This window comes from Sapajus apella, unplaced genomic scaffold (genome assembly GCF_009761245.1).
Source record: "Sapajus apella isolate SASKATOON/1434 unplaced genomic scaffold, GSC_monkey_1.0 scaffold12, whole genome shotgun sequence".
NCBI lineage: Eukaryota > Metazoa > Chordata > Mammalia > Primates > Cebidae > Sapajus > Sapajus apella.
Genome location: NW_022436952.1, coordinates 21,886,490 through 21,914,183, shown reverse-complemented (window position 1 = coordinate 21,914,183; position 27,694 = coordinate 21,886,490). Strand labels below are relative to the sequence as shown.

General features: G+C 43.3%; 1 protein-coding gene across 3 annotated transcripts in view; it reads left to right on the top strand.

Moving 5' to 3' along the window:
- SHISA6 (shisa family member 6) overlaps positions 1-27,694 on the top strand; it is a 330,100-nt gene that overhangs the window by 136,612 nt on the left and 165,794 nt on the right. For 2 of the 3 annotated variants that reach the window (XM_032280250.1, XM_032280249.1), the window contains exon 3: positions 5,979-6,074. The exons of the other annotated variant lie outside the window; for it this stretch is intronic. In XM_032280250.1, coding sequence (XP_032136141.1) covers positions 5,979-6,074 — 96 coding nt within the window. The remainder of the gene's footprint in view (positions 1-5,978; positions 6,075-27,694) is intronic. 3 annotated transcript variants of the gene reach the window in all.

Sequence of the window (27,694 nt, the reverse complement as noted above, 5' to 3'; positions counted from 1 at the left end):
CACATAGAGGTTTGAATCTTGTCAATCATGTTCCAGACAGAGTATTCCTCCACCAGTACACTGTCCACCTCTACAAAAATGAAAGACTCAAAATTCTTGAAAATGCTGCACTTTCTATAGGTTTTGTGTTTCATGATGTTGGCTTGTGTTTTCTCCTTTATTTTTTAAAATGACATTTCATCAGGGTATATCTAGATATTGATCCCTTTTAATGCATAGTCTGGCATTTGATTAATTCTTTTGATCTAAAGAGTAAAGTCTTCCATCTGTTCAGAAAAAAAAAAACTATTAACTTTTAATTATTGCTTCTGAATTCTCCCTTCTGTGTCTCCTCTGGGAGTCTTATTTTAAATAGATATGACTCCTAAAGTTGTCCTCTGTGCCCTGTCTTTTCTCTCACAGTTTTTATCTCTTTGTCCTTCCCCTCTGAGTACCCAGTGCCTTTCTCTCATTGGACTCTGCTTTATCAGTTTCCTTCTATATCTGTTCTGTAGTCCAGATCTGCATCCCCAGGCAAACTGTCCTGACCAGCTTGTTTCCCTTGCATGGCTGTTGGTCTAATCTCACAGATGCAAAATTCTGTTAAGTCTTACAGAGATCACCATTTGGATATTATCTCATTTCTTCCCCTGCTTTTCTTGCAGCAAATCTCTTCCACAGAGAAACTTTCCCTCTGCTTGCTTGCTTGTCAGAGCCAGCAGCACCACACACTCCAGGAGCCTAGCCTCAGTCCTCTCTTTGGCTTGAATGTGCCTCCTGCCTGAGGACAGTTGTCCCTTGGTGCTGTCTCTAGGACTTCGGAATTCTGCTGAGATTCAGGAAAGGCATGGAGTTCCGACAGGAGGTTGAGGTGGCCTGGACAGTGACTGAGCTAAAATAAAATCTCTGTTGCTTTAGGGAGGGTTGTCAATGGTGAAGGTGAGGGGGCAGTGACAGAACCAGATGTATCGACATCACCAGGATGTTGATTTGCACCATTCAGTTCAGCAGGTGGTGGAAGGCATGCTCTGAAACCTGAAGCTGCCTTTGTCCCTGGCTGTGGACACACTGTGTGTTTGTGTGTTCTGTGACATGGAAGTGCTCATGCTTCACGGAACTTTGGCTTGCTTGTGTTCAGAGCTATGCTGGATTTATATGTTTGTTTCTCTTGAATTGCAATTTGGTCAAAGTTTGCCCTCTTTTGTCCACTTACCCTGATAGAACGCAGAAGGGCAGAGACTACAGGACAGGGAAGGGGGTGGTTCTGTGTGTTACAGCTGACAAATCCTGTGATACCCACTCATATTATCAACCCATTAACTCTATGCATCACCAAAGCAAAGAGTCACTGACTCCTCTCTCTTCTGTCTGCCTGCATGGGGCTTCGCTTTTAACCGCCCTTCTTCCCTTCATGCCTCCCTTGTTCATGTTAAACTTTGGAGGCTACAGAGAATGCAGATCATTCTAGACCTCAACCCTGGGTCTAGCGGAAGACTGACCTGTCACTGATCCAAACATAGTGGTTAATGAAGAGTTGTCCTTGGACCTAAGAGCATTATCAACATCATCTGGGAACTTGTTAGGAGTGGAAATTGTCAGGCCTCTCCTCTGATCTACTAAATCTGGGATCCTGGAGCCGGGACCCAGCGATCTGGGCCATCCAGGAAAGTATGCTGCATGCTCAGCTTTGAGAACCACAGCTCAGACAAAAGTTGAAACTATCACTGTGCTTTTTCCACCTCAGCCTCATAAGCAACTTTCCCAAAAAGTGTCCCAAGGGATGGCTTTGAAAAACTAAAAGCTCCATAGAGAGTTCAGTGATCACGCCCTTACAAGAAGTCCCTAGACTTCTTCATTTCATTTAACTTAACATTTTCCAAACTGATTTGACCAAAGAATTCTTTATTCCTTTCAAATGCTCTTGGTGCTGCCTTCTTGTGCCTCAGCATCTTTTTGTTTTTTCCCCCCATTGGAAACCTCAGTACTTCTGAGCTTCAGTTTCTGTGAACTTGGATGTCACCAAGTGAAATTCTCCAGACCTAATATTTCTACTGTGCCTTGTTCATTGTCCCAGAGAACAGTTGTAACTGTACTTGTTTAGGCCACAGAGGTGAGGTGGTCAGGGTGGCAGTGTAGAAAGTTCATGAACTTTGAAGGTAGCTAGACCTGCTTCAAAACCAGAATCTACCACCACTTAGCTCCATGAACTCGGGCAAGTGACCATTTTTCACATGGTTCTTGTGAGGAGTAAATGAAGCTAGGTGTGTCCACTGGATTGAGCATGAGATTTGGAGTCAGAACACTTGGATGTGAGGACCTCTGTTTTTCCATTAAAAAAATGAGAGACTCATAATAATCAGCAACTTACCACACAGTACTGACTACAATTTTAAGTAATGCATATATGTGAAAGATCTTCGTAAACTACAAAATGCTATAAAATGTAGCTATTATTAGCAAAGACTTGGAACCAACCCAAATGCCCATCAATGATAGACTAGATAAAGAAAATTTGGCACATATACACCATGGAATACTATGCAGCCATAAAAAAGGATGAGGTCATTTCCTTTGCAGGGGCACGAATGAAGCTGAAAATCATCATTCTCAGCAAACTAACACAAGAACAGAAAACCAAACACCGCATGTTCGCACTCATAAGTAGGAGTTGAACAATGAGAACACATGGACACAGGGAGGGGAACATTACACACCGGGGCCTGTCAGTAGCGGGGGTTCGAGGGGTGGGATAGCATTAAGAGAAATACCTAATGTAGATGACGGGGTGATGGATGCAGCAAACCACCATGGCAAGTGTGTAACTATAGAACAAACCTACACGTTCTGCACATGTACCCCAGAAGTTAAAGTATAACAATAAAAAAAAGTTAGCTATTATTATGTCAAAAGAAAAAAAGCCATGTTTGCAGAGACTCTGTTTATCTGCCTAGTTCATAGTAAGCGATCCAGAAATTTCAGTTCCTTTCTGACGAGCATCACCCCCTGAGCACCAGAGCAAGATGAGGGACCTTATTCCAGCTGACAGATAAGAATGATTTGTAAACGACACAGGCATAGTTTTATGTTCCATCTTCCTCACTATTGATTTGCTTATCAAAGATGTTATTTATAAGGAGCACAAAAATAAACCAGTCCAAATTCTACAGGATGTATCACAGCTTCGGAATTAATGCAGTCCAAATTTAAGAGGGTTCTGAATTGTTTATTCCTTTTCTTAGTCTTCTGTTAGTGGTGGGTGTGGGGAGGAAGTGACAGAGTTACAGAAGGGTCCCAGCTCTCCTTGTGGGTGGTAACAAACCCTTCCACACACCACTAACCGCCCCCTTCTTCTCCTCCTGATGAAGATGCATTTCTCCAGGTACTGGAGTTCAGTTTCAGGAATTATCACATGGCCTAGGAGCTAGGCAGAAGCCTTAGTTCAGTTCTAATAATTCTATTCTTTTTTTTTCCATTTATTTATTTTATTGCATTTTAGGTTTTGGGGTACATGTGAAGAACGTGCAAGATTGTTGCATAGGTACACACGTGGCAGTGTGATTTGCTGCCTTCCTCCCCATCACCTACATCTAGCATCTCTCCCCATGCTATCTCTCCCCAACTCCCCAACCCTACCATCCCTCCCCTATTTCCCCCCAACTGACCCCAGTGTGTAGTGCTCCCCTCCCTGTGTCCATGTGTTCTGATTGTTCAACACCCGCCTATGAGTGAGAACATGCGGTGTTTGATCCTCTGCTCTTCTGTCAGTTTGCTGAGAATGATATAAAAGTAAAGGTTGTGGCCACAGTATTTTACAGCAAGAATGCTCCTCCTAGAAAGCTGTGTGGCCTGAGGAAGGAGGTAATTTATTCCAGAACGGAGGGCGTGAGGGAAACAGTGGCAAAACTCTCCTGTCCCTGATGCACGAAGACATCACTTCTCAGGGTGTGGCCCCCAAAACAGCAGTATCAGTGTCACCAGGGGACTTGGGAGAAGTGCAGACTCTTGAGCCCTATCCTGGATCTTCTGAATCAGAAACTCTGATTCAGAGTAGGGCCCAGCACCTGTTTTAAGCTTTCCTGGCTATGCTGATGCATGCTCAGGTTTGAGATCTGGGATAAGGAGGAGGGAAGTGGAGCTAGACTCCACTCTTTGGAGGAAGAGTGCTGAAGCCCTGAACATAAATAGTGGGTAGAGCTCAGCACCTAAGAGATATTCACTGAAGCCACCTGAATAAACTGAACTTAGGTGTTCCTCCATTTACAGGAAGGCAGTGGTTCTCATTTCTGGTGGCACATTAGAATCACTAGAGAGCTCTTCAAAAATATCCCTGCCTAAGCCCGGACCCCACCCAACTGAATCAGAATCTCTGGAGTTGAGTCTGAGGGTCTGCATTTTATTTTTAATTTTGCTTTAAGTTTCAAGATACGTGTACAGAACGTGCAGGTTTGTTACATAGGTATACATGTGCCATGGTGGTTTGCTGCACCCATCAACCCGTCATCAAGATTTTAGGCCCCATCTGCATTAGCTGTTTGTCCTAATGCTGTCCCTCTCCTCGCTCCCTGAACCCCTATTCCAGCACGCACCCAGAGTTGCCATCTACTCATTCAGAGAGTGGCCCGCTACAAAAAAAAATTGTGATTTGGGTTGTCTTTGTATTTTCATAAAATTTTTTATTAGGATTTGATTTTACCTAGTTATATGAGACAAATTACATATTCATAAAGAAAAAACACTTGGAAAATATGGAAAAGCTGAAAAGATGGAAGAAATAGCACTTGTGTTCCTACTATCCAAAGACATTTGTCAATATGTTGGTGTGCTTTTTTTCAATCTGTGCTTGTGCACACACACACATACACCAGTTTGAATTTTTACAGCACTGTGATTCTATTTAATGAACCATTTCTGTCTACTTTTTAACTTAACATTATATCTGAAGTCATTCTGTGCATTGTTATATGTACGATTTTTAATACACTCTTGTGGTAACATGAAAGAAATGGGTTTTCTCCATTTTCACATGTACATACTTTAGGAGGGAAATTTTGGCAGGCCTTTCTTTCTGTACTACAATGCCAGATTTCAAGCATACTGAAAAACTCTATTTTGAATGTCAGAAGTGGAACGTTAACTTATTTCTCTTTGCATTTCTATTCACAACCCTAACCCACCCTTTGTCTATTCCTCCCCACAAACCCACAGGTAGATATCTGCATTAGGCGCGCAGGGGATAATGTCTGTTGCAGAAAGTCAAGGAAGCAGAGCACACACATATTTTCTCAGTATTTTGTAACTACCATTCCCTTTGTCAGCCTCAGCTGATGTCGGATTTCTCTGAAGTCACAAGCTGTAGTTTCATAGGTTTGGTATGATTCATAAACATTAGAAAGATAAAACAAATGAAAAATGCATGAAAGAGACAGAGGGAAGGTGAGATAAAGGAAAGAGTGGTAGGTCAAATAGACGAAGGTTCTGGTGTACCTTGTGCTCAGCCGGAAATGCCAAAGTCAAGTCACGTATCTCCTTTGCTCTCCTCTACTTTCAATGTAATGTTCCCAGGACTTTGTTCTTTGTTGCACAGTTTTATATGCATATATGTGTATATACACTAATGTATGTGTATATATTAGTATATATATGAATTTCTAATATATGTATATATATTAGTATATATACAAATTTCTAATATATGTGTATATATTAGTATATATACTAATATGTATACTAGTATGTATAATATGTATATATGATTATATTTAATATATGTGTATATGTATATATGTATATATATTCAGTAATATATATTTTTTCATATATAATATATATCATATATATGTATATGTGTGTGTGTATATATTCTTGACTGCCTCCACCTTCCGACTTGGCTGCTGGTTTGAAACCATGCATTCCGTCACTGTTGGGTGAGATGCAGCTGCGCTTGTCTTCCATGTTGGTGTCGTGGATGTGCCAGGTAATTCTGCCCCATCTTCTTGCAGGGCATTATGGGAAGGATGCTTACCGAAGTGGAGGACCTGATCTCCATAACTTCATCTCATCTGGATTTGTCACGTTAGGAAGAGGACACACCAAGGGTACAGTGGAAACCATTTTTTACTAAAATATAGAGGTTGCCTAGGGAACCCCCATCTGAAATGAGAAGAAGGTGTGGAGGCCAGAGGCTGGTCCAGGATGGGAATGAGTGGGGTGGTTCCGTGGCAGCTTGTCCTGGTGACATGCGTGGCTTCTGACAGGAGTTACCAGGAGGTCACAGGTGTGACTTTAGAGGGCGATAGACTTCCAAGAGACACCCATCCCGCTCCACCCATGGAGGGGAGCAGGACTCAGATGCCGGCAGCTCCCTATGGGAGGGAGCCACCGGGAGTGTGGTAGAAAACACTGCCGGTGGGTGGATGTAGCAGCATTTGCAATGTGTGTGTTCGCCTCTTGGCTATTACTCCTTTTCCTTTTGAAAGCTACATCTTATAAACTGATGTCAACGTTCTGTACTGTCATATCTAAGTCAGTGTGCATGTGGAGAGTTTCAGCATCCTAAGTGAGTCTCTGTAAACACTCGATGATGTGGACGGAAAGGTAGAGGTTATGCAGACCTCTGAGCCTCAAGATGAAAGCTAATCTAGAGTTTCTGCTGAGCTGCTTTACGACCTAGCTGACAGCTTGCAGAGCATCTGTGCAGGGGGCATGGACTCCTCCTCAATTCTGTCTTTTGTTTAAACAAGGTCCTATGAGTGTTGTGAGCGTTCTGTCACATCAAGAGTCACTGGATCCCTCACTCCTTTGATTACCGTTCCAATATCTGTGTGCTGTTATAGACCAAATGTGAATTCTGTTGTAGGGATAGTGTATCCCTGTCTTCCTCTGAGATATGTGTCTTGTGTGAGTAAACAAGGAACTGCAATATTTTCTTACATTCCATGCACCTACTTTTTAAATTTCCTTATGTGATGTTTGTTCATCCTATAGAGAAAAAAAATATCTGTATCTGTGTATGTATTTTCTATTGTGTCTATTTGTGTCTAAATAAAGTTTATTGAGGATACAGGTGGCATTTGTGGCTACTGAGAGTTGCAGAATCAAACTGGCACCAGCTGTCTCCAGAATGGGAAATGGGCTGCACAGTTAGTCACTGAAAGATACATTCTGGACCACAGTCTATCAATTCAGACCCAGGATTGCCGCTCCCCACATCATCCACTTTGTGATTATGACCTAGCACTGTGAAACAATTTACTCTCAAACTTAGCACCTTAAAACAATAATAAATGTCTGTAATCTCACATAGTCCCTGCTGGGTTGGGAACTTGAGTGCTTTGGGCTTGGAGTCTCATGAGGTTGCCATCACCACCAGGCAGGGCCGCATCATCTGAAGGCTTGACTAGGGCTGGTGGATCTGCCTCCAAGATGCTTCACTCACATGGTGCTGGATGTTGGCAAGAAGCTTCAGTTCCTCCCCATGATGTTTCTCCCTGGGTAGCTGAGTGTCTTCACTGCATGGTGCCTGGATTTCCTCAGGGTGGGTAATCTGAGAAAGACGGAAGAAGACACAGCGTCTTTCATGACCAATCCTATTGGTTGCACAGCATTATTTTTGCAATATCCTATTCTGAATGGGTGGGAACTACACTGAGGCATGAATACCAGGAGCCAAGGATTATTGGGGGCCAATTTGGAGGCCAGCTACCACAACCCTACAATCCTTAAAGCAAAGGTGGAAATGTGGATTTCCAAACAGAAGACAACAGCTCTTACGAAGGTTTCTCCACTGCAGTAGTTCACCACCCTTTCCCCTACCCCTTACCCTTATAGGTGGTCCAACCCAAAACACTCAACACTTCACCCAGCAGAACTCTATACATATAATAAATAAGATGGCCTTGGGCTCATGCATTCTTTCAACTGAGGCCTGCTAGGTGCTAAGGAATATTTGGAAGATAGGAAGTTTATGGAGTTCCTTATGGAATTCACATTCCGCTGGGGTAAACAGACAAATTATTTACAGGAAGTGCAAGGAGAAAAATTAAAGCAGGCAGCAGGGAGCGCAGTGGCAGGAAGCTGCTCTTGCCAGGGAAGGCCTCTCCGATTAGGTGGGAATTGGGGAAGTACAAAGGAGGCCAGGGGTGAGTACAGCAGGATAGAAGAGGACAAGAGCGGAAGGAGAGAGGAGCCAAGCCACAGGGGAGCCAGATCATGCATTTACCCAACAGTGGACTTAAGGCTGCTTCCAAATGAACTGGACTCCATCATACCACCTAAGTGATTCCCAGTCCCCACCTGCCCTTTCAGCCATTGCTGCTGGGGACATCCAGGAGACCCCTCCCTGCCCATGACTGTGTCTGATGCTCCTTACCTCCCATCTTAACTTGTTCTGTGGCACCACCTGCCCCTCCTGGGCATGCACTGCCTGTTCTCCCCATTCACTATTTGTGCCAGATTTTCCTTCCCATTCCCTTCTATCCGAGGCTTCTGATGCCTTCTCTTTCCAGGAATGTATCTTGTGTGTATTTCCCTATTTAGAGAATAGCCAAAGTTTCAAGAACAAAGAGTCTGGGTTAGAGGGTGGTGGGGTGATGGTGGGTGCAGGAAGACTTTGGAAATGGAGATTCTCTTTTTTAGACAGAGAGGAAGACAGGGTCTCACTCTGTTCCCCAGGCTGGAGTGCAGTGGCACAATCATAGCTCACTATAGCCTCAAACTCCCAGGCTCAAGTGATCCTTCCATTTCAGCCTCTTGAGTAGCTGGGACTATAGGCACGTGCCCCCATGCCCAGCTAATTTAATTTTTTTTTTATTTTTGTAGAAACAGGGTCTCACTATGTTGCCCAGGCTGGTCTCAAACTCCTGGCCTCAAGTGATCCTCCCACCTTCGCCTCCCAAAGTGCTGGATTTATGGGATTGAGTCACTGCACCTGGCCTGAACTTCCCTTCTAATATCAGGGACTCTTTAGTTCTCTGGACAGCTTGGATCTTTGGAAAAGAGCAGGGAACCATCCTCTCTTCCTTCAGAGCAGACTAAGTTCAACTCTAAGTGCTAGCTCTAAGCAGCTGGCCCCATATTAATATCCCATAGAAGGGAATAATTCAAAAACATCGAATGTGGGGTCATTTTCATTTGTATGTGTTTAATTCTCTTTGTTTTCTTTATCCTTTGTTTCAACTCCAGAGACTCCCTTCCTGGATCCTCTCCCTTTATTCCTTTTTCCCCATTCATCCAGCATTTTCCTTAGGCCTCCTGGTAGCACCTGGCCACTGCATAGCCCCATTTTGACTCTCAGGACTAAACAAGTAGCCAACACCTGCTTTACAAGGTAATACCATTGCCCTACTGGCCCGGATCACTGAATTTACTGTGTATTTCTAATCAGATTCTGATTATCCAGGAGCCAAGTATGGATGGCCCCTGTTCTAAGTAAGGGTGGGAGTCTTCATTGGAATCTTAGTTAACATCATGACATCAGTCCTGTCAGTCTTTTTTTTTTTTTGAGACAGAGTCTACCTCTGTTGCCTAGGCCGGAGTGCAGTAGCACCATCTCAGCTCACTGCATCCTCCATCTCCTGGGTTCAAGAGATTCTCCTGCCTCAGCCTCCCAAGTAGCTGGGACTATAGGCATGTGCCACTATGCCTGGCTAATTTTTGTATTTTCAGTAGAGATGAGGTTTCACCATGCTGGCCAAGCTGATCTCGAATTTCTGACCTCAGGTGATTCACCCACCTCAGCCTCCCAAAGTGCTGGGATTACAGGCATGAGCCACCATGCCCGGCCTTGCCAGCCCTTTTTATAGGCTCCAGAGGCAGCATGGAGCCAGAAGCACCCTCTAGCATCAGTGGGGGCTCCTCCACTTCAAGGGCTTGGGGGTGAGAATGCTCATGCATCTGTCTGCTTTGTAACAAGATCCGTAGCACATGGGTAATTAAATACTCTCAAAGAAAGCCTACAATAAATTGGCATTCTTCAGTTAGTGGGATTTAGAAAGTGAGACCTTAGAAAATATAGAATTCTGCCTGTGGGGGCGCCATATCCATCAAAGCTCTCTACTGTCTGTCTCACCTGTTGGTAGATCCTGCATTTTAGTGTAGGAGGTTCCTCTGCGATCGGCCAAGCCCCCAAATTACATAGTATCATTCTGACACCCTTTTCCAGGACTTTCTAACCGAATAGCATGCTCATTCTTTTTCTTATAATTCTTTTCCTGTTATTGTCTCCTTATGAGTAGCTACTTCTGCATGTCTCCCTTTTTTTGGTTCTTTTCTTTGACTTCCTGTTCATTCATCCCTTAGGATAAGTAGCATCTAGAGCTAAGATGGTGATCTGAGTGACCATGAGTTTAGGCCAAGTTCCCCCTGAAATCTTTATTCCGTTAATTAGACAAGATCACCCAGCCCCCAACACTGGAACCCAGAGTGGTCTTTAGCAAGGCAAAGAGTCCTCCCAGGCTGCCACAATGAAAACTCAGTGATGAAGACTTCTAGTTGCTGAGCATTTACTCTGTACAAGGTCTTTACATGCATATATACTGTGTGCCCGTGTCTTCACCTTTACAACCATTCTGTGGGAGAGCTCTTGTTATCTTCATTTTATAGGCAAAAAGTGAAAGTCAGAGCAATTGAGCATCTTGCTTAAGTCAACATCAAGCAGTCAGTCTTGTTTTATTCCAAATCCAGTCCTGATTCTGAAGATCTGCTGCTATTCACTGTACTATCCCGCCTTTCCAAGCTGGGGAGTAGCTGAGGTGGTGGTTGGGCCGTGCTTCCATGGGAACCACACGTAGATGCTCAATAGAAGATGACTCTTCTTATTAGAGGCACACGTTTTGCAAGGCAGGAAGTCACAAAAAACATGAGCCAGGAGTTAGCGCCTTAACACTAGATTGGCAGGGACTGCCCTTCCTGAGAGGAAGCGCAATCCCTTCAGATAGATTTTCAGAATCTGTCTTAATGAATACACCTACGGAAACCCTATTGTATTTAGGCAGTTTGGTTAAAAACTCTGTCAGGCTAGTTGATTTTTGAGCCTGCTTGAAAAAGCCAGGGGACTCTTTCCAGAAGCCCCCACATTTCAATATTGTCAGTTCCAGTGGTTTCCACTGGGACATCTCTGGCCACACCAGGAGTGAGTAAGGGGTCTTTACAGTGGTGGCGGCAGCGGCAGTGGCAGATGTGCTCACTGCAGCTGCAGAATGAATGTGACGTCCAGGTCCTCATGGAGGTGGTGATGCGGGTTACCGCCTGCCCTTCTCTGGTATTTCTCACCACTCATCAGGTCCTTTCTGCTATGCTGGGAGCCAGATAGAGGTGGGTGAGAGTTAGAGAAAGAAAGAGGAAGAAAGACCAAGGAAGAAAGAGAGAAACGTTTGAAGCCTTTGGTAAAAGGAACTACACAGTGATTGCTCCATTGTAGGAGGCAATCTTTGGGCTTGTGTTTCCACTAATTTCTCCACTAAATCGCATTTCCTGAGCACTGGCTGAATGCCAGACACTATTCTGGGCACTGAGGATACAGCAGATAAGCTTACATGGAATTGAACTGGTGGCACCTGGTCATTGGAGCTTACGGAGTTCCTTATGGAACTCACATTCCGTAGAAGATAGAAATAAATCAAGACGCAAGTAAATATATGAAGTAGGTCCGATGGAGTTAGGAGCTTTGGAGCAATTAAGGCAGGGAATGGAGTGGGGAGCTGCACTTTTTAAAAGACAGTCCAGAAGGCCTCATTTGAAAAAAAAAAAAAAAGGTGACATTGAGCAAAGACTGACGGATGTGAAGTATCAGGCCATCTGGATTCCTGGGGAGAAGGGTCTTCCAAGTGAGGAAACAGTTATGCTTTGCCTGCCTGGCTTGTGTGGGGAGCAGCAGTGCAGCTGGAAAAGAAGGAGCCAGAGCGTGAGCAGTTGGAGGTGTGGTCAGAGAGGTGCAGGGAATTGACCCCACAGGGCCTTGTGGGGCCTTTAAGGATCTGGCTTCCACTCTGGGTAAAATGAGAAAAGACATGTTTTGGGCCTGAGGCACTGGGAAGGTGGACGTCTGTGGGAGGACCAGATTTTAGGCAGAGATCGGGATGCATATGAATCCAGTCTGGCTTCATGTTAAGTTTCAGTTACTTGTTAACCACCCAGGTGAAAATGCTGAGTTCAAGGGAAAGTTGTTGGCTGGGGATAGAAGGGTGGGAGTTTCCAGTGGGTGGATGACTCTTGAAGCTGGGAGGATGAGATTAGCTAGTGAGTAGTGCTCTGCAAGTGATGAGCCCCTAGAATGGAGCGATAGGGAGCCCAACAGGGAGAGGCTGGTGGGGGATGAGGAGGGACCTACAGAAAAGACTGCTCAGGTGTGGCCAGCCAGGCATCAGGAAAACCAGGGTGGTGTGCTGTCTTGAAAATTGAGTGGAAAAAAAAATATATGTTCCCAAGAAAGGGAGCAATTAGCTTAGCTATTGTAGGCTGTAGAGAAGTCCAATGAGCTGAAGCTTGAGAAGTGACCACCAGGTGCGACCTAGTCTCATGGAGGTCATTGGTGAACTTGGCAAGAACAGTTTGAGGGTTGGGGGAGCATCTATTCAATGGATGCAAGAGAGAACGGATGATGTCTGGGATGTGCTTATTACCTGGACAAACCGAGTGATGGGAAGAAGAAGGTGCATTGTGCTATTCACTCTATTTTGGTAAATGTTGGAAATGTTTCCTAATAAAAAGTAATACCAGTGGGAGGCTGAGGCAGGCAGATTACCTGAGGTCAGGAGTTCGAGACCAGCCTGACCAACATGGTGAAACCCTGTCTCTACTAAAAATACAGAATTATCCAGGTGTGGTGGCACATGCCTATAATCCCAGCTTCTTGGGAGGCTGAGGCAGGAGAATTGCTTAAACTCAGGAGGCAGAGGTTGCAGTGAGCTGAGATCGTGCCATTGCACTCCAGCCTGGGAAACAAGCAAAACTCCATTTCAAAAAAAGAAAAGGAAAAGAAAAAGTAATACAAGATTTTTTTAAATAAGAAAATGGGAGAAGACAAATGCGGATTACAGGTACAGACAACCCTTCGATTTTATTGTTAAGGATTACAGAGAATGAGAGCAGTATTTCGCCAGAAGGGAGAATGGTGTAAAGAGAGTTTTGTTTTGCTTCATTTTATTTTTTTAAGAAAGGAGAAATCACAGTCCATTTGTCTGCGGATAGAAATGATCCAGTACAAAAGGCAAAAATTGATTTCGCTGGGGGAGGGCTGTCTTTCAGAAGTGATGTTCTTGGTAAGTGAAAGCAGAGAGAATCTACAGCCCACGTGGGGTGCTGGCCTTGGCAAGGAACAAAGCCCACCAGGGCACATATGTCAGGTAGGCCACATGGCCGTAGGTGGAGGCAGGTGGGTGTATGTGATCATTGCTTAGTGAATTGTAAAGCAAGCTATCAGCTAGGAGTGAGGGTTAGGGTGACCGACCATCCCAGGTTGCCCAGGACTGTCCAATTTTAGCACTGAAAGTTCTGTGTCCTGGGAAAATGTTCAATTTCTGGCAAACGAGGACAGTTTGTCACTCTAATAGTGTGGGAGAAAGCCCAGCCAGTCTGGCTTCAAAGCATTTTTCACAATGACCTGCAGAACCCAGAGAAGTAGTATAAGGGTGCTTCTGCCCAAAGCTCGAATTGGCACAGCCCCAAGGCCCTAGGAACTATTGGGACCGCTCTGAGGTCACCTGGTATATGGAGACAAGGCCAGAATGCAAGAAGCTGTTGCCTTCCAGGCCCCACAGAACAACCCTGAACAGATCCCATCATCCCATCCATATGATGCCCTTGGGGACTGAGTTGGGTATGGCCATCCTTCTGCCCAGACAGGTACTCTATGGGATCTGAGGCAGAAAGTTCAAGGACTAAATGCTAAAAAAAGGGGGTGAGTGCATTGGAGCAGGTGATGAGGTCAAGGCTGGAAAAGTGACTATCCTGATGCCAATTTAGAAGTCTCAGCAACAAGGGGAATCACAGAGATGCCCCCTTGGCTGTGCATACCCACAGATCTGAGGAGGAGGAGCTGTGGGGCTGGAGGAATTCTAGAGGCTAGGTTGGTGGCACCTGCTGTAATGAGGCTGAGACAGGAGAACCGCTTGAACTCGGGAGGCGGAGGTTGCAGTGAGCCAAGATCATGCCATTGCACTCCAGCCTGGGCAACAAGAAGGAAACTCCGTCTCAAAAAAAAAAAGAAAAGAAAAGAAAGAAAGAAAAAGTAATGACTTTGACTCTGAGAAGGGCATGAAGCCAGGGGCCTGGATTATACAATTCAGAAAACGCAGAGATGTTAGGCAATGATGATCAGGGTAAATAGTCTAACAGGAGTTAAGAGAGCAGGACAAGGGGAAGCAAGGATAAGAACCTTGGTCCCTGGGATTGGTGGGGGATGTAAGAGTACAAGATTTTTGAGGAGTGTGACCTTGGGAAATAACGATGGCCAGGGACTAATCATTAATGTGGGAGGCTGAACAAAGCAGAGATGTTAATCAAAGCTGAGGTCAGGGACCTCTTCCAGCTGAATCAGGTTTTACGTGGGCTGTGGGCCTCCCACCCAGCACTGCCTTCTGGGGCCAAGCTTTATCTCCTCAACCCTTTCTGCAGCCCCATGGCCGATCTGATCCTCCTGCACCCCCAGGAGCTGGTGGGAGAGGCGAGAGTGTGCTCACCTCTCCCACCAGCCCATTTGTCTGGGTGTTGCCCATGGCCTCATGTGATACAAAACTTGAAATTAGGTCTTCCTTCCTAGGAAGAAAGAATGGACGTATATGTGTGGGCCTCCACAGAATCACAGGCTACCACCCCCACACCAGGATTTGGGCAAGAATCCCAGACCGTCAGTGGATTGTGGCAAGAAGATGTCTGAGGCATTTGACTAAAAGAACCCTGCCTAGATATTTTCACGGTCTAGAGAGCCAGGGGAGTGAGTGGGTTTGAGTATACCAAGGTGTTTGAATGCTGGGCTCTAGATAAAGCACAGAGCTCAGAAGGCGTCCAGTCTCCATGGCAACAGTGAGCTTTTTCAACCCTGAGAGGGAAGTACAGGCTTGGCTAGGAATGGCCTCTGTGAAGCCAGTACCACCTGGGAGCCGTCATTCTTGTGTGGCTCTATAGGTGTGGGGTAGATGGGGAGGAGTGGGGGCAGAGCAGAGAGGAACTCTCAGGTTCTGGGCTGAGGACACCAAAGATCTCAGGTGACTGTTGGTCAATTGGATCTGCACATATGGGACAGCTACCCTGTTTACTTCATGTCAGTTTACTCCTGATTAATGGCTGGATACTGAGAACCTGTCATTGACTTGGTGTGCTCAGCTGTATTCAACGGCATTTCCCATGACCCTGGCCAGCATGTACAAGCTGTCCCTAAGTCTTACCCTTAGGAAAATATTGGGCGTCAGTATGATTCCATATGTTGTTAGAATTGAGTAAAAACTGATTGTATCAGAAGTAAACATGGGTCTGTAGGAATGGTGAGTTTTATCCTCAACAGAACTGCTGTTCAAACAAAAGCTTTTTTTTTTTTTTTAAGGTAAATCCAAACCTTTGAGGATTTCTCAGTCAGATATTTCTGTTTGCAAGTTGAGCCACTTTGCCTGAGGACAATAATTCTGCAAAACTCCCTTTCCCACATGGGTCCCGTTAACAAGAATACCCATGACCCTCCAGAAAGCTGAAAGGATGCTGTGAGTCCTCAGTGTGGCCCAGGACTCTGTCTCCAGCCGGATTCACAGCAGTTAAGCCAGTCAGGTTGATTTGAGGAGGAGCAAAGCACTAAGCTCTCCGGAGCCACCCACCGAATCCGCCTCTAAGGTAGCACCACCATGTTTGCCCTCAGGAGACTCACTTGAGGCCACATGCCTGGCCCCAAGGAAATCAGTCTGCAGGCTGACCCAGGGAATGGGCATTGTTCTTCTTTAGCTCACCTCATTCTAAGAGAGTGCGTGGGTTGAAGTGGCACATGGACAGGTGTCTCCATGGGGCATCTATACTGTCACCCAATTCACACCACTTTGGCAAATGGTGTCACAGAGAAAAATTCCCATCCACCAGGCATATTTTGAGTCCCCGGCCATTCATATCCCTGTTTAATGCTTGTTTGTGGGCCATGGTAGCCACTGGGCCAGTCTGGATGAAGCCACTGGGACAGTCTTCTGGGCTGGTGTAAGGAGAGGAAAGATAGTACCAGGAAAAGGAGGATTGCCAATAAACTGCAAGGCTGCTTGCCTGGGGAGGTTTCAGCTCTTACCTGTAGGGTACCTGTATGCTTTCCTGAAAAGGGGAATAACTCAGGTATAGCTGGATCTCCCATGGCCCCCATTAGGAGAGCAAGAGAGACATTTCGGACGCTGGGGATCGTGAATGCGTCCCTCCTCAGCTTTCACCAGCTTGTCTATTAGGCAGAAGGAGAGGCTCATGGGAAATCTATTATATCCTGAATCTTGGTGCTTTCTTTACCAGCTCTTTGGGAGAGGCGAGCAGATCAAGTTCTGTTTTCCCAGAGGCTGGCTTGCTTATCCAGGGGTCTAGCAGCTCTGGGCTGCTGCTCTTCTTGTTTTCCAATCCCTTGCTGGTGCCAAATCTGAGCTTTCTCTTGCCATGACCCTTGGGCTAGTACAGTCTCTCTTCCTGGCACTGGTCTTGGCACTGACTGGTCATCTAAGTTGGGAATCACCCCTTCCTGGGTGCCAGCCCTTGGCATTTGCTTCCCTCGTTCTCTACTGCTCACTGCAAAGAGTCTCATGGACCCTGAAAGCTAAGCTATGGGGCTAAGTCAAGCCCAGGAAGGCGGTAGGAATGGCTTCTCTATGCCAGCTGGGGCCTGTGGCCAGGAGAAATCGGTCTCTCAATCAACAGTGGCCAGGATTTCATGGTGGCCTAGAAGTGGGGCAGAAGACTGGTGTTCTCAGGGCATCACCATTTGGAACATAACTACATCATTATGTGACCCTGCTTCTGTGCAGATTATAAACATGGCAGAATAAGAAATTTCAGCCCCTCCTGCCTAGAATCATGGCCTCAGCCTCAGTCTTTCTCCACTCCAAATAGCAATGTAAACTTTCTTCATTAGCTGATTGTTGGAAGAAGAAAACTGGTAAAGAGAGTCATGGAGTCAGACATGCTGGACTCCTGGCTCCAGACTTGCTAGCTGTGTGACTTTGACCTCTATGACATTCATCTGTATAATAAGGTAACAGTACTGCCTGCCTCTCAGGGGTGTTTTGGAGACTGTAAAACACCTGCATCAGAGCTCTACACACTCAAGCAATGGTAGCTCCTCATGTTGTTAGGGCTTAAAAGTGCGGTAGACACTTACCGCTCAAAGGATGATGCGAGGGCCAGCCACTTGGGCTTCACCTGGAAGCCAGTGAGCCAGTGAGAAATGCAGAGTCTCAGGCCCCAAACCTACTGAATCAGAATCACCATTTTATTATAACAAAAACTCCAGGTAATTCTAACACACATTAAATTTGAGAAGCACTGATATAAAATGTATTTTTTTTTTAAATTTCAGTGAAGTCTCCTCAATAGCCTGTAAGATCACTTTTGTTTCTAAGACTCATGTGGCACACAGTCTCATTCCGTATCCTGCATGGTGGAAGCCAGGCTGTCCCATAGCTGAGGAGGAAACTAATATGAGGCTGTCTGAGGGGTGATGCAGAGACTTCTTAAGATTCCAGTGACCTGTTCTAAACAGGGAACCAAAACCAGCCACAGAGACATGTACTTTTGCCCATTCCAGTGAAACCCAAGTATCAGTTGAGCAAAGATGAGTAAGACAGATTCTGCCTATGAGAAGCCAGGAGTAAAACTCCTGCCGAGTAAATGGTAAGTGCCATGAAGTAGATCCCAAGAACAGTGGAGGATATTACAAGAGGAAAATGTTGCCTCTGAATGGACAGATCCTAAATGGCCCCCTATGGGAGACAGGGGTTGAGAGGATCACCTTGCAGGAGAAGAAGAAAGTGGCAGGCCAAGAATAGGGCAGGGCAGGTATTTCAGGTGGGGAAGCCTCCTAAATAAAGGCATGATCATGGAAATACAGGTGTGTGGGGCCATTAAGTCCCCTGCAGGGGGTAATTAGAAAGTGATGGGGCTATAGGACACCTGTAGGGGGCAGCAGGAAACAGCTGGAAAGGCAGCTTGGAGGTAGTGTCCTTAAATCCTTCCAGGCACAGAAATGTGAGCTGAGTTAAAAATTACAATTAATGACCACTGCTTATGCCCTCTTCCTCCTTGTTACACTTCTGCCTTTAAGAATAGAACTAAGGCGCAAAACAACACAAAAAGCAGACCTCTGTGTATGGCTGACTCCATGGGCAGAGATGGACTACAAACTGATGCTCAACTCCTCCTGCCTCTACTCTTCTCAGCACGAGTGTCCTCCTTTGCATGAATCGTGGTACAGCTCAGACTGCAGAGCTGAAGGGAGCTGAGTGCGTTTATGGATTTAGTGCTCTCCAGAGACTCAGCCATGGCCCCAGTCGTGGATAGTTTCACCATTGCAGGCCTCAGTTCCCTCATGTAAATCAGGGCATTGAAGCTTGATATGACCCTTTATTGTCTGATATTCTGGGACAGTTTCAAGATAAGATACCTCGTACTGCTAGGCCTACTGCATCGAATAGGGCGGGGAGTTTGAACACACCATGTGTTCTCAGAGCGTCTATTCTTCTGCCACTCTGAGTCTTGGACCATTCATATCCCTGTTTAAGGTACCAGTAATAAGGCATTCTGTATATGAACATGGGACTGGCGAGGAGTGGTTTTTTTCTAAGGTTAACAGCAGATGGTTCATAGTTCATACCTGAAGGCCCTTCCAGGAAGAATTCATAAATGTGCGTTCTGGGCTCAGAAGGGCCAGAGCTCATAAAGTATTGATTCCTTGAATAGGATTGATGTCAGATTTTTGTTCTCTTCATCTGCTTCCCAGTGAATCTTTTTTTTTTCTTTCTGCTTCTGCCCTGGGGGAAATGTAATGGTTTTCTGGTTTTTAACTAAGAGCAGTTGAACGAATGCCTGAGCCCCAAATCCATTCAACTGAAATAGATAGGGCCATGGCATAGACATTAGATGCTGTGCAAGAACTTATATTGAAATTTGACTCTCAGTGTGGCAGTGATGGGACGTGGAGCCTAGTAAAAGGGTGTGGGTCTTGGGGGAGGATTCCTCATGAAGGGATTATTGCTGTCCCACAGGGGTGAGTTGTTTCTCTCACGGAACTGGATTAGTTTCCTGAGAGTGGGTTTTTATAAAAGTGAATCTGACTCCCTAGATGCTCTCTTGCTTCGTCTGTTGCCACGTGACCATACATACCTATACCCAGTTTTACTTTCTGCCATGAGTGGAAGCATCATGAGCCCTCAGCAGATATACCTGCCCAATCCTGAACTTTGCAGCCACCACAATCAAGCCAAATAAACTTTATTTCCTTATAAATTACCCAGCATCAGGTATTCTGATATAGCAACACAAAATAGACTAAGACATCAGCTGTGCCCAGATTGTGGTGTGGCATATTTGAGAGAAGCTTATGCTTATGCAGATGAAGACAGGGTTCCCAAAGTGAAGAATGAAGCAGGGAGCTTCGTTCTTCACTTTGTAGACAAGTGGGCAATACAGGAATGGAACCTCAAGTCAGAATGCACAGAGAATACCCTCCATGGCTGGGGCTGAAGAAGGCAGGTTATTTGGCAGCCTCAGGTGGGAGTGGAGGTACCAGTGGACCAAACAAGTAGAATAAGTAGCCCTCTTTTTTTTTTTTTAAATGAATTGAGAGGTTCTGGGGAAGCCTCTTGCTCTTGAGCATTTGCCCCTAAGCCTACTGTTCTGCCCAAATTCTGTCATCTTAGCTCTTTCTTTAGATATGAGACATTCCTAGTCTTCAGGAGATCCCCTTTAAGAAGATATCTCTGCATCTATTGAGGTAGATCATTCTTTGTGATTGCCCAGTCATATATGGGGCCTTGGCACTTTTCCCCCAACTTCTTCTTCCCCTTAGTGTTCCCCATCTTGGTCAATGGCTTCACTAGCTATGCTGTTGCTCAAGCAGCACTCTACGCTATCCTTGACATCTTTTTCTCCCTCACTGCCTGCATCCAAGTCTGTTACCATTCTATTGCATTTTCTTGAACTTCCACACCATTTGTCCCCCACCCCCCTTCTTAGCCAGGATCCTAGTCTGTGCCTCCTCTGCTTCCCATCCAGACAAGTTGCAAAGGCCTCCTCCATGGAGTTCCGTTTTTGCCACCCACCCATCACCCACATCCTGTCCTTTACTGAGCAGCCAGAGTGATCTAACTCATCCCACCTCATTTAACCAAATTTATTCCAATGTACCTTCCTAACCTAACTTATTCCAATGTAACCTTTCTAAAGCTCAGCTCTATTGTGATTATCTAGTTTATAAAACCTCTAAGGCTTTATTGGAGCCAGAATCTTATATATTAACCCTGACTCTTTGGAACTGTGCTTGCCCATCACAAAAATACTGAGCTCAAAACTCTGAAATGGCAAGATGCATATACTGTGCTTTCATTCCTCTATTCTGTGGTAGAAAACATGACCCAGGATCCAAGCAAACAAGACTCTGCATCATCTAGCCCTTGTTTAACAGGCATCTTGCTGTGCTGCTGTCTTCCTTGCTCACTGCACTCTAGCCAAGACTGGCTTCCTTTCTGCTCTTCCTTTTCTAGGGCGTTTGCACAGGCTCTTCCTTCTGTCTGGAATGCTCTTCTACTTTGGTACTTACGGGACCAATATACTCATTGTTCAGGCCTCTGCTTACATTTTCCTTTCGCTAGTAAGCCTTCCTTGGCCCTCAAATGCAAATCATATCTTTCATAATATTTTCATTATCTTCAAAAGATTACTTTAACTTGTATAGTGTCTAGCCTAATGTCTGTCTTTGCCCCTTTGTGAGCAGGGACCGTATCTGGGGATGTTGACCACTGTGTTGCCTGTGGCTAGCACAGTGTCTGGCTCATAGTTGATGCCCAGGGGATATTTATGAGAGAATGAGTGCGTGGCTGGCTGGATGGATGGATACATTGAAACAACTTCAACCTGGGAGTCAAGAGACATGAGAACTTGCACGTTAATGTACTCTTAGATAATTGCTTCATCTTTCTGAGTCTACACCTCCCTACCTGTAAATTTTCGACATGATGTTTTCCATTCCTCATATTCCAGGAATCCTGCATCTGTGCTGAGACAGCCTCTTCCACCTCTGTCAAAGTTGGTGCCCCTTTAAATGAGTCATCTCTGCATCTTTTATGTATCCCTTGCAACTCAATCATATGCATTTTGAACACAAAATTCTGCATATTGCTTTTTAAGCTTAATATTCCGTATAGGTCATTTGATATCTACACATACAGCTTTAGCTCAATTCTGCATGTTCCCACTTCATAGTACATGATATTATACCATCATTTATATAGCCAGTTTTAGGCATACAACTTTATTTTTACTGATTTTTTATTTTTTAATGTTTTTATTTAGAAACAAACTCAGACATATATAAAAGAGTAATAGGACAAATAATTCCTGTATACCTTTCGAATTTTCCAAATTTTAGCATTTTATCATTTGGTTCATCATCTTCTATCTCTTTGCCTCTCTTAGTCTCTGTCTCTCTCTTTCATTGTGTATAATATATACACAAATATGCACATACACACATTATAAACATATACAGTTTTGTAACTATATGTATATATTTCTTTATAATTGTTTTTCTGAAATATTTGAGAGTAAATTTCAGATGTGGTGGTCTTTTTCTCTAAGTACATATGTATTTTTTAAACTCAAGAACATTATTTTACACAGCCACAGTATGATTATCAAAACCAGAAAAATTATCATTGATACAATACCAGTACATAATCTAAAGTATTTATTCAAATGTACCACTAATATAAAAAGAGAAATATTTTTCTTGGCCTAGGATCACATGTTATTAGGTGTATTTCTAAGTACCGATCATCACTGCTGTCTGTAAATGAGATTTCTCTACCATAGGCCCTCTAACTGTTTATGCTTGAATATATGAAAGATACTGATTTCCTTGTGTTAATTCTGTATTTTGCTACCTTACTGATTTATTTTATTATTCGAGTTATGTTTATTATTGGCATCATAGGTATGCTATCATATCATATGCAAATCCAGGCAGTTTTACTTTTTTTCTTTTTTTAGATGGAGTTTTGCTCTTGTCGCCCAGGCTGGAGTGTAGTGGCGCAATCTCAGCTCACTGCAGCCTCTGCCTCCCGGGTTCAAGCGATTCTCCTGCCTCAGCCTCCCAAGTAGCTGGGATTACAGGTTCCCACCACCATGCCTGGGTAATTTTTGTATTTTTAGTAGAGATGGGGTTTTCACCATGTTGGGCAGGCTGGTCTCCAACTCCTGACCTCAGGTGATCCGCCGGCCTCGGCTTCCCAATGTGCTGGGATTATGGGCCTGAAGCACTGTGCCTGGCCAATTTTATTTCTTATAGTTATGCTTCTCTACTGTCTGATTACATTGGATTAATGTCATTAGTAAAATGTTGAATCATAGTGGAGATAAAGGGCATCTGCTTTGTTTCTGATGCTAGTGGAAATGCCTCCAGAACATTCCCACTAAGATACTGTCTTTATGACTAAGGAAGATAGCCAGAGATCCCATGTAGGTAGCTAGGATGGATGGATGGATGGACAGACAGACAGACAGAGAGACAGATATTGATTCACAAGAATTTGTGTTGAGAAATTATCCCTCAGTTCCTATTTTCTTGAGTTTTTTTTAATAATAAGGGATGGGTATTAAATTTTGTCAAATCTTCGGTGTCTGTAAAGATCATCAAAGACTTTTCCCTTAGATCTATTTTTATGTTGTATAATATTAATGGATTTCCTATATTTCCTATATTGCAATCTTGGAATAAATCTCATATTGTTTTATTTTCTTCGTATAGTATTGGATAGTGTTTACTAGTATTTCAGTTAGCATTTTTGTGTCAATATTCATGAACGATACTGGTTGATAGTTTTCTTTATTACGCTATTTTTATCCTGTTTAGTATCAATGTTATACTTGCCTTATTAAAAGAGTTAGGGTTGGTTCCAAGTCTATTGTAAACAGTGCTGCAATAAACATACCAGTGCATGGCTCTTTATAGTAGAATGATTTATAATCCTTTGGGTATATGCCCAGTAATGGGATTGCTAGGTCAAATGGAATTTCTGGTTCTAGATTCTTGAGGAATCACCACACTGTCTTCCACAATGGTTGAACTAATTTACATTCCCACCAACATTGTAAAAGTGTTCCTCAGCAAACTAACACAGGAACAGAAAACCAAACACCGCATGTTCTCACTCATAAGTGAGAATGCATGGACACAGGAAGAGGAACAATGAGAACACATGGCACAGGGAGAGGAACATCAAACACTGGGGCCTGCTGGGGGTTGGGGGTCAGGGGGAGGGAGGGCATTAGGACAAATACCTAATGCATGCGGGGCTTAAAACCTAGATGATGCGTTGATAGGTGAAGCAAAACACCCTGGCACATGTATGCCTGTGTAACAAACCTGCACATTCGGCACATGTATCTCAGAACTTAAAATAAAATTTTAAAAAGAAAGAATTAGGAATTCCCCTCCATGTTCAATGCTTTGGAACCATATGTACAGCACTATGGCTCTCTAGTTTTTATAGGATGGAAACAGTTCTCCTATGAAATCATCAGTGCCTAGTACTTTGGGGTATGGTAGTTTATTAACTTTTTTTTTTTTTACAAGCTGTACAGTTTTAGCTGTTTCATTTATACCTTAAAATGTTGACATTTAGGTAGATTTGCATGGTTTTTTTCCCCTAATAGTTACCTTTTTAAAATAGTACTTAGTTCCAAGTGCTTGTATTTAACATTTTTGATCTTGTTTATCAATTTTACTGGTATTTCTTAACTTACACTTCTTGCCTACACAACAATCAATGTGATTATTCTACCTTTTTTTCTGCCTCCTTTCTCTTTCTAGTTTTTAGTTGCATTACTTCTACTTTGTCACATACAGCATCTGGGTGCTAATGGTCTACTCTCTTACCCACCTGTGTTTTTTGTTTTTTGTTTGTTTATTTGTGTGTGTGTGTGTGTTCACTTTTTTGTTTTGTTTTTTCTCTGAAGTTTGCCAAGTCCTCTCTTGGCTGGAGTTTATCTTTCAACAGATTACTCAAGAAGGGCTTGTGGATGTATAATTCCCTCAGTTCTTGTGTCTTGAAACCGTTGTTTTACAAACTTGACACTTGAAGGAAATCTGCCTGGTTTTGAAATTCTAGGTTCACACCTTTTCCTGAAAAATGTTGTCCCATTGTTGCCTTGCTTTCTATGTTACATTTTTTTTTTTTTTTGAGAAGTCTGATGACAGTTAAATTCTTCTGATCTTGTAAGTTATTTGATCTTTTTGTTTAAAAGGCTTGAGAATTGTTTCTTTATCTTTGAAGTCTTGGTTTTGTGAGGACATCAGAGTTGATGATTCTGAGTACATTTTTCAGGTACTTGGTGGGCTTTTTTGATATGTACCTTAGTGTCATATCTAAGGGAGATTAGAGCCCCCGCTTAGGCATCTTGTATGTTAGTCTTCGTCTTTTTTCTTTCATATGTTTTTTGAGTTCAGTTAATTCTCTTTATTTTTTTTATTTCTGCTGGTTGTTTTTAATTTTTGAATTTCTGTTTTAAGAGGTTCCTTTCTTAATAACTGTAAATGTGTCCTTAAGGCTATTTAATTCATTTCCAAGTATTGTGTTAGATTTTCTTCTGCTTCATGATTAGTTTTGTGTAGGGTTGGGAGAAAATTGTTGTCGGTATAGGAGTTTGTATTCTCATTTTACATTTTTAACAGTAGATTTTACATGTTTATTCATATTTTGTATCCCTTTAAGAATTTATAACAGTATGTAATATTCCTATTTTAAAGGCAGCCTTTTCTATTAGTACAAAAAGTACAATTTTATTAATGCATATGATGATGATGATGATGATGATGATGTAGTTATATGTCCTCTGATTTTTTTTTGTCCTCTGTCATCTTATAGGATGCCACTGCTCTCCACTTTCATGACTCCTTTCTTCTTTTTTTTTATTGTACTTTAGGTTCTGGGGTACATGTGCAGATCCTGCAGGATTGCTGCATAAGTACACACATGGCAATGTTGTTTGCTGCCTCCATCCCCTGTCACCTACATCTGGCATTTCTCCCCATGTTATCCTTCCCTGATATCCCCACCCCCCACTGTCCCTCCCTTGGCTCCCACAATAGACCCCAGTGTGTGATGCTCTCCTCCCTGTGTCCCTGTGTTCTCATTGTTCAACACCCGCCTATGAGTGAGAACATGTGGTGTTTGATTTTCTGTTCTTGTGTCGGTTTGCTGCAAATGATGGTTTCCGGATTCATTCATGTCCCTACAAAGGACACAAATTCATCATTTTTTATGGCTGCATAGTATTCCATTGTGTATATGTGCCACATTATCTGGGTCCAGTCTATCATAAATGGGCATTTGGGTTGGTTCCAGGTCTGCTATTGTAAACAGTGCCACTATGAACTTATGTGTGCATGTGTCTTTATAACTGAATGATTTATAATCCTTTGGGTGTATACCCAGTAATGGGATTGCTGGGTCAAATGGAGTTTCTATTTCTAGGTCCTTGAGGAATCGCCACACTGTTTTCCACAATGGTTGAACTAGTTTACACTCCCACCAACAATGTAAAAGTGTTCCTATTTCTCCATATCCTCTCTGGCACCTGTTGTCTCCAGATTTTTTAATGATTGCCATTGTAACTGGCATGAGGTGGTATCTCAATGTGGTTTTGATTTGCATTTCTCTAATAGTCAGTGATGATGAGCATTTTTTCATATGTTTGTTGGCATCATATATGTCTTCTTTTGAAAAGTGTCTGTTCATATCCTTTGCCAACTTTTGGATGGATTTGTTTGTTTTTTCTTGTAAACCTGTTTTAGTTCTTTGTAGATTCTGGATATTAGCCCTTTGTCAGGTGGGTAGATTGCAAAAACTTTTTCCCATTCTGTTGGTGGCTGGTTCACTCTAATGATTGTTTCTTTTGCTGTACAGAGCACTGGAGTTTAATTAGGTCCCATTCATCTATTTTGGCTTTTGTTGCCAATGCTTTTGGTGTTTTGGTCATGAAGTCCTTGCCTATGCCTATGTCCTGAATGGTTTTGCCTAGGTTTTCTTTTAGGGTTTTTATGGTGTTAGGTCTTATGTTTAAGTCTTTAATCCATCTGGAGTTAATTTTAATGTAAGGTGTCAGGACGGGGTCCAGTTTCTGCTTTCTGCTCCTTTCTTCTTTAATGAACAATCTCCAAAGTACTTCTTTCCCTATTTTACTTTCTTCTCATTCAGAAGACTTTTACTTTAAGTTGCATGTAATCAATACTCTGACCTACCAGGACATTTTTCCAGTATTTTCATACTTAGGATGAACTTACTTATTCCAATAGTAGTTTTGATCATTCTTGGGCCTACTGTTGTTTCCCGTCTTCTATCTTCTATCCGTTTTTTTTTTTTTTTTTCCAGACTGTTTTGCTCACCACACGGATTGTAGCAGGAGTGGAAAGATCACTTGCTGTATTTTTTTTTCTTATTTTATTAAAACTAATTTAAAATCTGGGAGTTTTCTGTTTTCCAATTATGCTGAGCACATAGCTAGGGATAACAGAGGCAATTAAGTAAGGCCAGGGCTGCCTGATTTTAATGCTTTTATTGTGTTTTACAGTAGTAAGATGGGGCAGAAGAAATGGAATACAGGTCTGTTGAAGCTGCTCATATGAAATGAAATCTTCCTTGACTGGCCACAGTGCCTGGTCTTATGTGTAATGCTGTATTTACTCCCTGCATTTGCTGCTGAGTATGGGAAATGCTAACCAGTAATTGATTCTACTAATCAATATTGGATGTAGGACTCAATATTGTGTCATTGACAAGTATGGAATTATTTGATCATCCATTCTCCATTTAAAAAAATTTTTTGTTTGAGATAGCGTATTACTATGTCACCCAAGCTGGAGTGCAGTGGCACAATCTTGGTTCACTGCAACCTCTGTCTCCTGGGTTCAAGTGATTCTCCTGCCTCAGCCTCCCAAGTAGCTGGGATTAGAGGTGCCTGCCACCACAACCGGCTAATTTTTATATTTTTAGTAAAGACAGGGTTTCACCATGTTGGCCAGGCTGGTCTTGAACTGTTGACCTCAGGTGATCCACCTGCCTCAGCCTCCCAAAGTGCTGGAATTGCAGGGATGAGCTACTGCACCCAGCCCATTCCTTATTTTTTTTGAGTGGCAGATGCAGGAGGACAGGATTCAGAAAAATGTTTATGGAAATGTTGAGCCATGCAGAAGGTGAGAGATTTTAGCAAACGATGATGTAACTCTCCAGGCAAAAAACTAGATAAATTAAACTCCACTGTCAAAGGTCCCTGAGAGAAATTCAATCTCTATAACTAAGGGCTTTATTTTAGTCTTCATTCTCCTTGCTATTTTTTTCTTCAGAATGTGATACTATGCACTTCCCACTCTTGCTTGAAAGTCATTTCTCATGTTGCTAGATTACAGTTTTTTACTGTACCTTCTGTATATCCTTTTCTGCATAGAGTTTCCTTCCATCACCCTACAAATATGCACGTTTTCCAAGCTCTTGTTAAACCTCTA